We start from the raw sequence: 14,350 nt of genomic DNA on the forward strand, positions 1-14,350 counted from the left end.
GTATGCTTAGGGGTGAACGACGAAGACCTGATAAACTGCAGATCTCCACACTGCAGCAAATTTTTGCCTTTTTTTAAAAAAAAACCAGCTCCCAAATACACTTTTTTTTCCTTTCCTTTGACTGCAAAATGCTTGCCCCAAGTACTCGGTGTCCCTTTGGGCAACATTCAGTCCAACACTGCCAGTAGTTTTGAGGTCTATATATCCAAATGCTCCATACAGGTCCTATTTCCCAGTGGGATGTAAGCTGCTGCATTGAACACAGAGTGTTCCAGGATCCTGTACATTAAAGTTATGCCAATTTGTGAAAAGATGTTTTGCCTCATTTTCACCTGATTAACCTAACCCTGTTCTTTTCTCCTGACATGTGTATAATAAGATTCAGAATAAAATATTTCAAAAGCGTGCAAGTCCCAGCGGCTGTCAGTGGCATTAAGACTTTCAGGCCACTAAGATGCTTTCAAGATCGTACCTATGGTAACAAGACCTTGGGATTTAAGAAGGGGAAGAATATCAAGAAACAGTCCCAACAAAACATGTTTCAAATACTGCATTGCCAGGCTAGTTTCATTGGCCTTAATTGTGATTGTCACGTATTCATCCACACAGATTTTATATCATAGCGTATTTTACATATTTGCTATAGGTGGGAGAAAAAAAAACTCTTTTACAAATACTTAAAAGTTTTTTAATGACTGTGGTGGAGATGAACTAATTTCTCTATGTAGGGGACAGCAAATACTCAATTGGAAACACCAAAAGGGAATATCAAGCCAAGAAGGAGGTTAAATTGAAATGGGTATGTATGATCGTGCTAGAGTCAAGCAAAAGCAAAACAAAAAATCATTAACTTTCCCAAATCCATTAAAGGTATTAGTCTTTTTTGAACTCTGAAAATAAAAACAAAACTCAGTTTCTAACTACAGCTATTTATGAGGGAACAGTCCCAAATTCCCTCAACTAGGAGACTGATCAGAAAGTCAAAATATACATTTCTGATTTCATGTCTCAAGCAAGTTTTCTGATTTCCTTCAAACCCTTCAGCAAGTTTCTGGCCCAACATCATAGAAAAAAGAATTGTTAGATGTGTCTGTCTTTGGCATGCTTATGAAAATAAATATTCAGGATTGGGCGTTCAAAGGAAGACTGAACTTAAGTCTTCATTAACATCCACTTCAATCTACACAGAAGACATCAGCTCAGGGATAGGAGTTTGAAAATGTTATCCAGGAGGCTAAACAACTGTCAGGAAGTTTTTAAGAGATTAGGTTTTAAGCTTGGTATTCAGTCTGAGGGAATTTATTTTCCCTCCTAGGTCAATTCTACCACTGAAACCTGCATTGAGTTTTTGAATCCTTCACAGATGTTAAAAATGTTATCACAATTCTGTGTGTCTGGGGAAGAAAAAAGATTTCAGGAGAATATCTGCAGCTTGGGAGTCAAGAGCAGCAGAGAGAAAAATTAATGTCCTATGAAAGTGTAACCTCACTGTAAATAGAAACACATCTGTAGAGATTTTAAATTGCCACACAGATATTAAACACAGTATTATTATCCCATTCATCCAGACTGTTATTTCTATTATAAATCTTACAACCACAATCAGCATAGCTCAGCTTTCTAGTTTGTACCTGGTTGAAATATGGCATAGCACACATTACTTGAAATTTCATATATATGGAGGAAAAGACTATATAGTTATTTTCATTGGTTATTCAAGTTGAATCAGTTACTCACTTCAAAGCTCAAGCTTACAAATGTCTCCATGTTTCAAGAACTTTCAATTATTTTAAGTTTCTAACTGAATTCAGTTTCCTTATCTCACATTAGAAAAGTCGATGGGTAGCCACACTACGCAAAGATTAAAATATTTCCATTGCTCTAATTTATGAGTTAGAAGTGTCTCCTCAAAGAAAACACGATGGATTTAGATTACACCAAGGCGTTCAAATTGCAGCTGCCCCATGTTATGAGTAGCAGCTGGTGTTCCAGATGTGGTGACAAAAGGAAGACATGCTGCTGAGCTGTCTCCTACCTGCTCTGCCCTACCCTATCCTTCTGCCATGGCTGCATCCAACAAGCACTATTAAACAGCGCTTTAAGTGGTAATGACGCTAAACCACTCCTAAAGATTCTGCTAAAGTAATAATGAAGAAACCCTCTGTAGATAAAAGGCTTAAACCAAATGCAGAAGTCACAGTACGAGAATTGCTGACACACAACCTATATGAGCACAGGTCCACAGAATCATAATCATTTTGGTTGGAAGAGAACCTTAAGCTCAATGAGTCCAACCATAACCTAAATCTAGCATTAAATCATGTCCCCAGAAACTTCATCTATGTGTCTTTTAAACCCCTCCAGGGATGGTGACTCCACCACTGCCCTGGGCAACCTGTTCCAATGCCCCACAGCCCTTTCCATAAAGAATTTTTTCCTCATATCCAATCTGAAACTTCTCTGGTACAACTTGAGGCCATTTCCTCTCATTGCTTGTTTCTCGGGAGAAGAGACCAACATCCTCCATGCTACAACCTCCTTTCAGGTAGTTGTAAAAAGCAGTAAGGTCTACCCTCACGCAGCAGCTAAAGACACAAGATGGGCCTGGTGCTTACCTTAAGGCCAATGTTAATACAGTCAGCATCCAAGATGTTGAGGATTCGTGAAGTGAGTCCATCACCTTTGTCTCTGGCCAGCCAGCACTTACAAACAAAGTTATACATGACACCTTTGGTGGGCACGACGATGTTGAGCTCTTCCACCAGCCAGCAGCTCTCAGGAGTAGCACCATCGTGCCCCACCTGTAAGAGTTAGCAAGAAAACACCTGCTGGTTCAAGGGGATTTCTTCAGAACGGAGAACCTGATCATTTTTTTAACCAGTGAGGAAGGACTAAGGGTGTTGACTACGTACACTGTCACACAAAGCACTTCCACAGTGGAGTGGTGAGAGCTGTGAAATGGTTTGTGCCATTGCTGCCCAGTGGGGAAGACATCAGTGTACATGGCAGCTGACATGGGCAAAGGAAGCTCAGGTCATCATCTGCTGAGCATGAGAGAAGGTAGGATATTGTCATTCACAAAAGTAAGCAAGGTAGACCGGACTGACCTCCATGAAGACATGTCCAGTCTCTTACTACTCTAGTTCTTCTCTGTTGACCTCTATTTACTGGTTTGCTGATCTCTGCAGACCCATTCCTTTGTCTTTCCAACCCCTTCCACTGCTGTTGCAGCACTTAGAACTGACTACCCAAAGCTTCATAGCCAAGGTGGAAGGCACAGCCAGGCAAACACTGACATGCGTTATTCAAACATTCCTTCCCTCAAAAAACCTCATCTAATCCAACTACGTGTATCAGGCTGTTCCTCTGCTTCCCATCTCCTTAAGCTGCAAGAGACCAGTGTTTGTATGGGAACCAACAGATGGAGTAACATCTGTAGCTGGTTGTTTTTCAAGGATCGCCTCCTCCAAGCTCAAGAATAGTCCATCCTGGAGAGCAGGAAGTCACAGAAGACTGACAGAAAGCCTGCATGGAGGAACAAGGGGCTCCTGACAAAAATTAAATTGAAAAAGAAAGAATACTAGGGGTGGCAGCAGGGACAGGGGACCTGGAAAAATACAAAGACACTGCTCATGTCTGCAGGGCTGAGGCTAGGAAAGCCAAAGCTCACCTGGAGCTGAGTCTGGAAAAGGCCATGAAGAGCGACAAGCAATGCTCCTATAGGTGTATCTGCAGCAAAAGGATACTAACGGGACAAGCTTCCCCAAGAAACTGTGTGTATCCTTCTTAAAAAGCGTGGGCAATTCATCTCGGGGCAGACTTATAGGCATAATTATGTATCCCAGCCGACATACGAAACTTCGTCAGCCCGTCCTGCCAATGAGCTATCCTTACATAAAAGACTGAATGAAAAACCTAGCTACACTTCATTATTTTCAGGAGCAAGAGTTGTTTGTGTTGTCACTAGGAAAATGAGGTCCTTAGCTCTCACTAGTTTTGTTTCTAACTAGGATGTTTTGGATTGCTCAGAAAATAATTTTTAATAACAGGTTCATCTAGGGTGATATATCTGTGGTTATCTTTTTTTCCCTCAAACCAAGTGATCTTTTTTATCTGTCTCAGCCGTCACTGTTATTAGGAATATTATTGCTATACCAATGTCTGTGCAGCTGCAGAAAATTAGAGTTAACCACTAGGGAAATTCAAGCCTACAATGGATGCATTAATTCTCAGATTCCTGGGGTGTGAAGTGAATGGAAATATAATGCTTGCCTTCCCATTCCCCCTCTGCCAGCTTGGATGCCCTTCTCCAAACCCAAAGCTCCTCCGAGAGTTTGCAGAGAGCCTCTCAGGACCCGTTGCAGGATGGTGCAGATGACACGGGAGGGGAAAGTTCAGATCAATGTCTCTGCAGTGAAGCAAGGACAGGGCAACCAGAGGGAAAAACTCAATGAGCCCACTAAACGCTGCTGCTCTTTCGGGTTTGCTACACCCACCTCCTAGAGCATCGTTCTAAGACATTGCTGAGTACCACATTTTCACAGCAGCCTTTAACTACTCGGATACCAGTGACTGGGCAGAAGGAAGTATCCTGCACATCCACTTGATTCGGAGAACCTGCCCACAAGCAGATTTCCTACAGTTCCAGGAACAATGTCGTGAAGTCCGAGATAAACTTGTGCAATGCTGAGTCTCCCTTGTGGCCAGTCTTTCAGAGCAAAGTGCTGGGATTTGTCTGCCTTTGTTCCAAGCAAATCTTTAGGTAGACCATGTCAATACAGCTAATGATCCGAATCACAGCCACACCAGGTGTATATCCTGGACATACATACCAACATCAAAAAAGGTTGTTTGGGCTCAGATGTTTGAAATAAGTTAGAATGACAGAATTCCAAAGGCAGCTACATGCTTGGGCTGTTTGAAAAGCTTTGTAACTCAGTCTCACTGCCCTTAAGGGACTATTGGGTACTTCACCAAGACTAGGATGTACAATTTGCACTAGGCAGCTCACAATCACATTGAAACCAAATGCAACAGCAGGGGAAAATGAGAGAGAATTTGAGCAGTAGATAGAAGGAAAACAAGATGAGACTGAGAAGTGACCTCATTAATGTTTATAAATACATATAAAGGGTGAGTGTCACAAGGATGGAGGCAGGCTCTTCATGACAACCAGTGATAGGACAAGGGGTAATGGGTACAAACTGGAACACAGGAGGTTCCACTTAAATACGAGGAGAAACTTCTTCCCAGTGAGGGTGTCAGAGCCTGGCCCAGGCTGCCCAGGGAGGTTGTGGAGTCTCCTTCTCTGCAGACATTCAAACCCGCCTGGACACCTTCCTGTGGAACCTCAGCTGGGTGTTCCTGCTCCATGGGGGGATTGCACTGGATGAGCTTTCCAGGTCCCTTCCAACCCCTCACATTCTGGGATTCTGTGATGCCAAAAAATGGAATTTCTTGCTTATTTTGGAAGGTGCAGAGAATATTAGAGAGACCTGAGAATCTTCCAAGGTGTCCCTAGGCAGTGAGGGAGTAGACTTGCAAGACTTTACACTCTGTCACCTTTCTCTGTCCTTGTGATAGAGAAAGGCTCTGAACAAGAAGTGGTTTAGAAATGCAGACTGGTGCAGGACTCTTCTTATCCCACCTGTATCTTTCTGCAGTAAGAGCAGTCTAGCAATAGCGATACTTTTCTTTGTTAGAAGAAGAGATAATAAAACTTGTTTTAAGAACATAGTATAAAGTGCCTATATCCATAAGTTGTATTATTTATTTTCATGTCAGCGTGTCTATTAAAGTACATCAGTAGTGAATATTCTACCTCTAGACTTACAAGACAGGTATAAATGGGCCTCTTTCAAATTACTTCATGTTCCACTGCTTCTGCTTTCACTGTGGTATATTTGCAGCAAGAGAATAATAAATACCAAACTAAAAGTGGCATCGTGCTCTTAGTAAATCCTGCGGTCTGCTGCCTGGGTTGTACAGATGGTTTCAGGAAACTTACTCCCCATGCTACACTATTTTCATATGGTAACTCATATTCAGGACTTCTTGCTTTCTTCCAGAAGCAGCCAAATTCCAAATCCGAGAACCAGCAATTTCCTTCACTGTCCCTGAACACTGCAATTTTCTACAAGGAAAACATGGACTGATTCCATGGCAACCACGGCAGACTGACACCGATGTCATGGCTGGGACATGGATCAACGAGGAGACACCTCCCAAGCAGAGGGCACTGCATGAAGGAAGGCAGAAGGTCAGGAGCAGATGGCTCCCCCAGCCACGAGCTAGGGGTTGTGAACTGAAAGTGAAAAATGAGCAAGAAGGGAGGCAATAGACTGTTGAGATCACTGAGAACAGGGGTGAAAGAGTGCAGAAGAACATCACCCAGCTTGAAAGCTATATTATATGTATATTTTGTCTAACTCTCTGCATTTCATCCAAAACCTTCTCTCTTCTTTCTCGTCTGTAGGCCTTTAAAAAGTAATAATTTTCCTTGCTTTTCCAACGGTCTGGTCCTACTTTCTCCCATTCTCTGCCCCTTCCCCACCCCTCTCACTTGCCTCTTTTCCAGCCTCCCTGTCTATTTCTTTCTTCATGCAGCGTTATCTGTCTCTCTGACACTTGGGGGTTATACTGGATGTTTTCTCTCTCCTTGTCCAGGCTCATGGCTGTTTCCAGGTGCACACAGTCTGGAGGAGAAGTATTTCTGTACTTGCTTCACTTTCAAAGTTTGACCTAAAGATGGCTAGATAGAAATTGCCACTAATACTTATAATAAGCAGGCACTTGGAGTGCATTAAGAAAATGGCTTGATAATAAGCTTTAATCTAGTACGGAGGCTTCTCAAAGCATCAGAATGCATTTGTTGAATGAGAACTAATGGGAGTGCTCCAGTCTATCAGCTGCTACAGCAGGACATACAACTGCAAACAATTTTTATTTTGGGGGGGGATTTCTGTTTTTACATTTCTTTCACTCGTCTGCCTTTGAATAGCATGAATAGCAACAGCTAAGATTACTGCAACACAGGGCGCAGGGTTAAAATAAAATTAAACTGGCTATTGAAGCCTTCAGATGCTGTGGGTTTCAGCTCTTGGGGGCTGGAGCAGGCTTTCAGTAGTTGGAACTGCCATATGAAACAAGAACGACATATATAAATGTGCTGGGGGATTCATCTGAAGTTTAAGCTCAGTGATGGAAAGTCTATGCAAATTCTGTCTTTCCGAGCCACAGCAGAAAAAAAATGGCTCCTGTACTGAAATCTATTTGTGTATGTTACTTATGGACAATGATTCATTTTCTTCTCTAAGCCTGAGTCCTCCAAGCTGTAAAAACAATTTTCATGTTTAGCTAGGAAATCACACAAGACGTGTTTCTCACTGCAGGCAGAATTTATGAAACCCAACTGGAAACAGTGTAAAAATCAACTAGGAAAAAGACTGATAGAGGTCTTCATCCTGGGAACCTTCATTGCACCTATCAATAACTGGGCTTGACTAAGAAGAAACAGTGCCAGAGACGGGACAAAATTGGGACATATTTCACCTTCCTTATAATTCAAAAATCATCTTCTGCCTCTCAAGGATGTTGTTTTTGTGAGACGTAAAGTGGACTTATTTTCAGGATCAGACACATGTGAGATCTCATTAGTTCATCCCTGTTTACATTCCATTCAAACCCTCCTGCCTTTCCCTCACTGCTAAGAATGACAGGAACATGTGCTTTATTTGGCCATGCATTTCATACACCCCCAGTGTCTGCCCACAGAGTACCTCCACTTTTTTGATCTCTCCAACATCCAGGCCCCAAACAGAGAATTTCTCCACGGAGCCATCTGCAAACTCGTCTTTTCCTTCTGGGAGATCCAGCCACAGCCTCTCTGTCTGCACTTTCTGGGGACCCATGATGATGATGTACACCCGGCTGTCGGTGCTGGAGTCGTATTCTGTGCCCGTCGTCACGGTGATGTGGTACGGGATCACTGCAACGAGCAGAGGTTTAATCATCAGAGAAGCCACACACATGCATATTTACACGAGACTTCAGAAAACCAGGGACCTGTCCCATCAGAGGGAGCAGCTATATAGGTTCACATCCCATCAAAGTCATTTGGAGAGGGGATAACAACATGCCGCACTGAGCTACAAATATGCACGGGAGATTGCTTCACCATACACACTTAGGACTAAGTTCTACAAGGGTTAATTTCCCCCGACAACACTACTGGATACAAGGATAAGTCCAGATTTCTCCCTAATAGATGACAGAACAGCGAAGGTCTTGAATCCTTATTTACACCAAGAGACCTTCCTGAAGGTGAGATCGAGCACCTGAGTCTTAAATAGGCAGTTAGACCAAAGTGATCATATGGTCACCATTCAACAAAGGCAAATAAACACATGCTGGCTTCAAGGTAAACCAGCACTGTTGTACTGTCCCAGTAGAACTACAAGTGTTCTCCTTTGGGCTTGATTCAAGGGTTGCTGTGATCTGTGGGGCAGTTCAGGGTTTCAGCATCCCTTTGCAAATCCAGGCAAACTACGAATAATCCTTGTGTTAAAGGCAGATCTCTCAATAATGTTATGCATTACATAATAATATTGATTAGGGGAAAGACCCTTGGGCCAAGGCTTGCGACGCAGCAGGTTTTTCTGTGTTTTCCAGAAATTTCAGTTCAGCTGTTAAAAGGGAGGAAGTGCCAGACTGCTTTTCGAGCGCTTTCCAAAAGCTCATTTGGGTAAGCCAAGCAGGCGGTGCAGAATTAGACGCTGAATACTCGCTTGATTTCTCAGAACATTTGTGCAGGGCTGTTCAGAGCGTTCTGACAAGAACCAGAGCTCCGAAAGTTGCCTCGTCACAGACTCGAAACTCAGCCTGGCTTCATCATCACTTTTTCGATATAAGCAAGAGGTTTATAAACCTTTACAAATACTCAGTTGGCTTTCAGATCATCCAAGATTGACACCTAGGTTTTCTTTATGATGACTGACAACATTTTTGGGCTGGGGATTATACTGGAAACTCACATCAAGCTCAGAAAATACGTGCAATATCAGGGGAGACATTAATTCCTGCTGACCATATCCGTTCTTACCTCTGGACAGAGCAGAACCCAAAGAGAATCATTCAGCCCCAGTTTGAGGATTTTGCGTATCAACACAAAGTGAACTGATGATTAGGCAAAACTTGTTCTTCCCTTTATGGTATCATTTACATCTCAGTGTGCACATCAGCATAATGATATGCAACACGTTCTTCACAAAATAACCATTGAAACTGCTGGTGTTAGCAGGAGAAAGGATTTAGCTGTAAGCAAGACAGATTTTATAAGAATATGTTGGGGGGGTCACATTTAGAACAATGCCAGACTCCTGTTTTAAACAAAGCATTTATTTTAATACGGACAAAATTTTCTTTTATGCAGTTTTTACCCTGTTCTCCTGTGACAGAACTACCAGTGTTTCCAATTGACGTTATGTCCTTGAGCCAAGGTGCTTGAAACACCTATATAAGAAATTATTATTTCCCACTTTAAATAATGGATACAGAGACACAGGGCAACTTGCTATTGGACAGCAGGAAACACTGTTTGCTGTTTTTTCCTCTAAAAACTAGAAAAGTGGTAGTTTAATTTGTTTATCTCTCTGCTCCATTGTCTCTCTCTTTCTCTGGGACTCCATAGTTCTTCAAGCACGGGAGAATGCAAAACGTGAGATATGTAGCCATAGCAGGACACGACAGGTCCTCCAGCCCATTTCCCTTTGTCCTCTGTTTCTGTGAGTCCCTGAGCAGATTTCAGAGTGTTCAAGGGCACATGTCCCCCTCACAGGGGTTGGGTTTCATTAGGAATGTAGACCATACCTCCCACAGTGTTTTCTTCCAGCGCAAAGTTCAGAACCAAGCAGGTTCCTGGTAAGTAGGACTTCTCTCTGTGCTCCACCCTCACGTCACCTCCTGCCCCTCAGAGGTGTTCACCATCTGAGCATGGGACAGTCAGATCTGGGCTGCTCAAACCACCACTCTCTTTCCCAATACCACCTATCCTAATCAACTAATGAACAGCTGGCTTTTTATCCAGCTCAAGAGGCATCTGTCTGGCCCACATGGTCCATCTTATCTGCTTTTCCTTCAAGATGCAGTTTCCTTAGTGAGGCTGTGTCACTGCAACAGAGATAGTGGCAATGACGAGATCCAGGACTCAGAGGAGAAAGACCACCCTGGTACAATGGGGATGATGGGAACTATCCCAGCTCTGCTGGAGATGGGTTCTCATGGGAGATGCTGTTGTTTTACCCATTATTTGTGAAACTACAGGGAATGCCAACATGGCAGATGTTACCCATTGTCTCACCACAGAAGTATTATCAGAAGGAACATGGGAATCACTCGTTTTTCATTTGAACACAATACGGGATTACAAAAGAAGGATTGCCCCAAGACACATGGGTTGCAGATCATGTTAAGCAACGTGTAGCATTATGTCTGCTTCACAGTTTAAAGGCCTGGGACATGCAACCCAGGTACCACATCACATCACAAGCTACTGGGCATCAGCTGAGCTGCAGTGATGATTTCTGTGAGTCCTCTTGGACCACGTCAGTGAAAGTTATCTTAAACTCCTAAGCCAAGTTACATCATTTTACGCTTGGCTTACCATGGAAGTTTATGGTAAGTTTGATTATTTTGCACTTGCTGTGGACTAAGAACACATATACAGACAATGATTGTGAATCAGCTGCCGTCCAGTTCCTTGTTACAACACGGTATCTTAACAGTGCATCTAAAATTTTAATCCAATCCTAAAAGACCCCATGTAGGATGATAGGTCATTGTCGCAGAACACAGAGGTGGTTAATCAAAGGGTACATAAATGCAAAGAAAAAAACATCTATGTGGTAATGCAGTTATAAGGAAATATCGATAGACTGGGAAAGTTTTCCGCAGAGGTCAACTTCAGCTGATGGACACTGATCTCTCAGGCTTCATTCACAGCCAGGACAGAAACAAAACCTGCACAACTTTCACACTTCGTATCGGACACAACCGAGCAAGAGTAGCCTCCGTGCACGAAAGTTGGCCTTTGAAGACACGGTCCGGCGTAATTCACCTGTTATAAATTGCAACCCATAAACACATTTTTCTTTTGTATTTAGTTGTGCTTTTACTCAGAGCCTAAAGATGAAGCTCTACATTAAACCCATCAACTGTTTCCACCAGTTATTTGACCAAGAACTTCAGTCTAGAGTCCACAGGCTCCTTGTCTTTCAGAGCCAGTGTTGGCAGACCCCCCTCTTTTACTCAATTATAAGACAACCCACCATTTAGAAAAGAAAAAACTTGCCTGAGCACTTGATTTTTGAGAGCCAAGAGACTTACCAGTACTCTTCCTCCACTCCCTGTATCCCACTCCCCTCCCAATCAAACAGCTGCTCTGACACAGCTACATGTTGCAAGGAAAAAACCTGAAGGATTCTAAAATAAATCACATTAAAATTCATATTAAACAAACATCCTCGTTGATGAGTCACTACCAGCCTGGCTAAAGCATGGCAAGTAGGGTCTCAGGAAATTCAAAACCTTGTTTGGTAATTCAGATCTAATATGATACATGAAGCATCATCTTGAGTAGGTGAAAGAGACACAGGACAAAAAGCAAAAACTGACATCAGCAACAAGAGACACTTAAGAGAATCAAGTGGGAAAGAACCTCTGATAGTCCAAGGAGGCTCTTTTGGTGATAACATATCTGACTTGTCTGTCGTCCCTGTTACTGCAAAGAGCTTTGGAACCTTTGAAGGACACTTCAGATGAATTTACACAAAACTTGCATAAATTATTCCCCTAACTGCATCAAACCCCATCGTTCAGAGAGTAGTGTCACTCCTTCCCACCTCTGAAGTGCAATGTCCACAATGAAGATGGTGGTAGGGGAGGAGGAAGAGGCAGTATGATCCTTCAGGTCGATGGGTTTTTTTCTGAAGAGGCCCTATGGTTGTTCTGAACTGGCCCCTTTTCCAGATTTGGTGCTATGGACGGACTCAACTAACTTCAGGCATATAAGGGATATGACTTGTTATTGCAGTTGCCCATAGAGGTCCCCTGTGTCTTTTATCTCACTGTGACAGAAAACAATGCACCCTTGAATAACCACCTACCTACCAACACTGTTTGGAGCACCACACTGTTTGGAGAACTTACACCTGCTAGCAATGGAGAGGTTAACTCTGCCAAGCTACAACATCACAGATTTCCACAGGAGAGAAAGGAGAGTTTTGAAAACACTGAAGTTGCTGTGAACTCCATGGTTTGTTGCACTGTTGGCGTTGGAGATCTATCGGAAAAGCAGCAAACACAGGAACACAAGCCTTGATCCAGGCTTTCCCAAAACTGTCACAACACAACATGCAGAGGAGCAATTTGTTGTTCTGCCTCTTTCTGTTCTTCACCAGGATGAGCACAACCTCTCAAGCACTGAAAGCCAAGAACTCATGCATGTGTGCAATCAAACGTGGTGCTCACTCACATGATCCTTCTTCAGCTGCCTTGACCAAGCTGGATTTTTTCCTCTCCTTCAGATTTGTGTTGCTGTCCTGACTCGACACACTGAGAGATGAGCCATCCAGGCTGTTCCGCTCACCATCATAGCTCTAGTTAGAAGGCATGTATGGGAGGCTAATGAGGTTGAGTGCTCAAGTGTTGTCACCCGTTCCCATGTCCCTCCAAGTATAACATAAGAAGAAATCCCTGTAGTTCCCCAGTTAGCTTTTTGTTCAGCATAGCTCAAATAATCACGACTTGTAACTTACTGCAAGTCATTAATTTACTTCATTGGAAAACTTGACAGGCCATTTTGGGTGCGTGTTATGATAAAAGAAAATATAATGGACACAATGGGCTTTAATGGTGTGTAGTGACTTTTCTCTGCTACCTGTGTGAGCAATGGCCACAGAAAATTCAGACGGATGAGATGGTGCCAGATTTGCTTATCAGGGCACACTCTGTGGTGTCACAGTCATTGACCCAGTACAGGCCAAAGGGCATAAGACAGAGAGTATTGCAAAGCTGAATGGTATGAAACATCTATTATATTTGAGCAGTTAGTGTAGATGTGTTCAGTGTCATCCAATAAATATGAGGCTCTTACCACACAATTGCAGAATTAAAAAAATAAAAGGGACTAGCTTTTCTTCATTATGAATTAATATGAGAAACAGGGTAAGTGTGACCACAAAAATTCATAGCATTGTTGCTGCAACTTTATGAGGGAGCATATGGCAATACTCATCCATGGTGTAACTCTTCTTATGTCTCTTCTGTTGTATTCAAAATGAGTCTGGCCCAATTTCATTGATGGTAATTTTAGTGGTAACTGTCAATTAAAATGTCCATGTATTTTGCAAAGCGGACTCCTTAGATGCAATGGACTTATAATCAGCCTCACTGTAGCAAGAGAGGTCTATTAATCTTGTTTGCTAATTTTAATTAGTGTACGTACCTCGAATTCAAATTAGCTATATTAGCCTGATAACAGAGAATGTGCAAGTAGAAAGGACATTTCACTAAAAACATTCAATGCTTTAAGTAGTAGGAAAGAAACTAGATTTTTTATTTGGCATTGGTAGAAAAGCTGCTGAAAAGATAAACCTGTCCAGTCTAACGAGTATGAAGTCAAAGGACCCAAAATTTTGGCATGAGGACTTTGAATGGTGCAACCCATAACTAACCTACTTTGTGGGGCACAGCAAGGACAGCAGCAGGGAAATACACTCTGTGGTGAACCAGCAAAGTACTTTGGCTCTCACATGAAAAGTTTTGCTTAGACTCCTAGAGTTTCCTGTTGAAACTGCAAATTATAGAGCTGTTTATAGCGGGCTGAGAGTGGGCATACTTTCAACACTTGTCTGAAAATTAGGAAATAATTTTGGACAAGTCAAAAAGCACGAGTCCCTAAGGATCTGGTTTGGGCTTCAGACAGATATGCAGTTGTTTTGTATTTATTAGTACCAGTGGGTTGGGATCAGAGCCTTGAGCTGTCACCATACCTGTTCATAAAGCGTACGCTCTATCTTCTTGTCCTCTTTCTTTTTGGAGAGCCAGCGCTCACACAGGAAAATGAACGACTCCTCTGTGGTCTCATCCAGGATCTCTACTTTTTCCAGGAACCAGTCGGGGCTGAACATGCTGTTGTCGTGACGAATCTTGATCTTGTACAAAATACCAAGGTCCACAGCCTGTATGGTGAACGTGTCCTCCTGCAGAGAGTTCAAGAGCAGCTGCTTCTGTTAACGAGCTCTCAACAGATCATCTGCCGGACAAAAGCAGAGACTACAGAGCACAATAGGTG

At 42.7% G+C, this 14,350-nt stretch overlaps 1 protein-coding gene across 1 annotated transcript in view; it reads right to left on the reverse strand.

Annotated features, from left to right (window-relative positions):
• Positions 1 to 14,350, reverse strand: part of LOXHD1 (lipoxygenase homology PLAT domains 1) — a 154,923-nt gene that overhangs the window by 38,536 nt on the left and 102,037 nt on the right. Inside the window, exons 30-33 of the mRNA XM_071802711.1 lie at positions 14,049 to 14,258; positions 12,530 to 12,653; positions 7,779 to 7,987; positions 2,616 to 2,801 (exon numbers count right to left, since the gene is read on the reverse strand). Of these exons, the coding sequence (XP_071658812.1) occupies positions 2,616 to 2,801; positions 7,779 to 7,987; positions 12,530 to 12,653; positions 14,049 to 14,258 (729 nt within the window). The remainder of the gene's footprint in view (positions 1 to 2,615; positions 2,802 to 7,778; positions 7,988 to 12,529; positions 12,654 to 14,048; positions 14,259 to 14,350) is intronic.

This window comes from Patagioenas fasciata, chromosome Z (assembly GCF_037038585.1).
Source record: "Patagioenas fasciata isolate bPatFas1 chromosome Z, bPatFas1.hap1, whole genome shotgun sequence".
NCBI lineage: Eukaryota > Metazoa > Chordata > Aves > Columbiformes > Columbidae > Patagioenas > Patagioenas fasciata.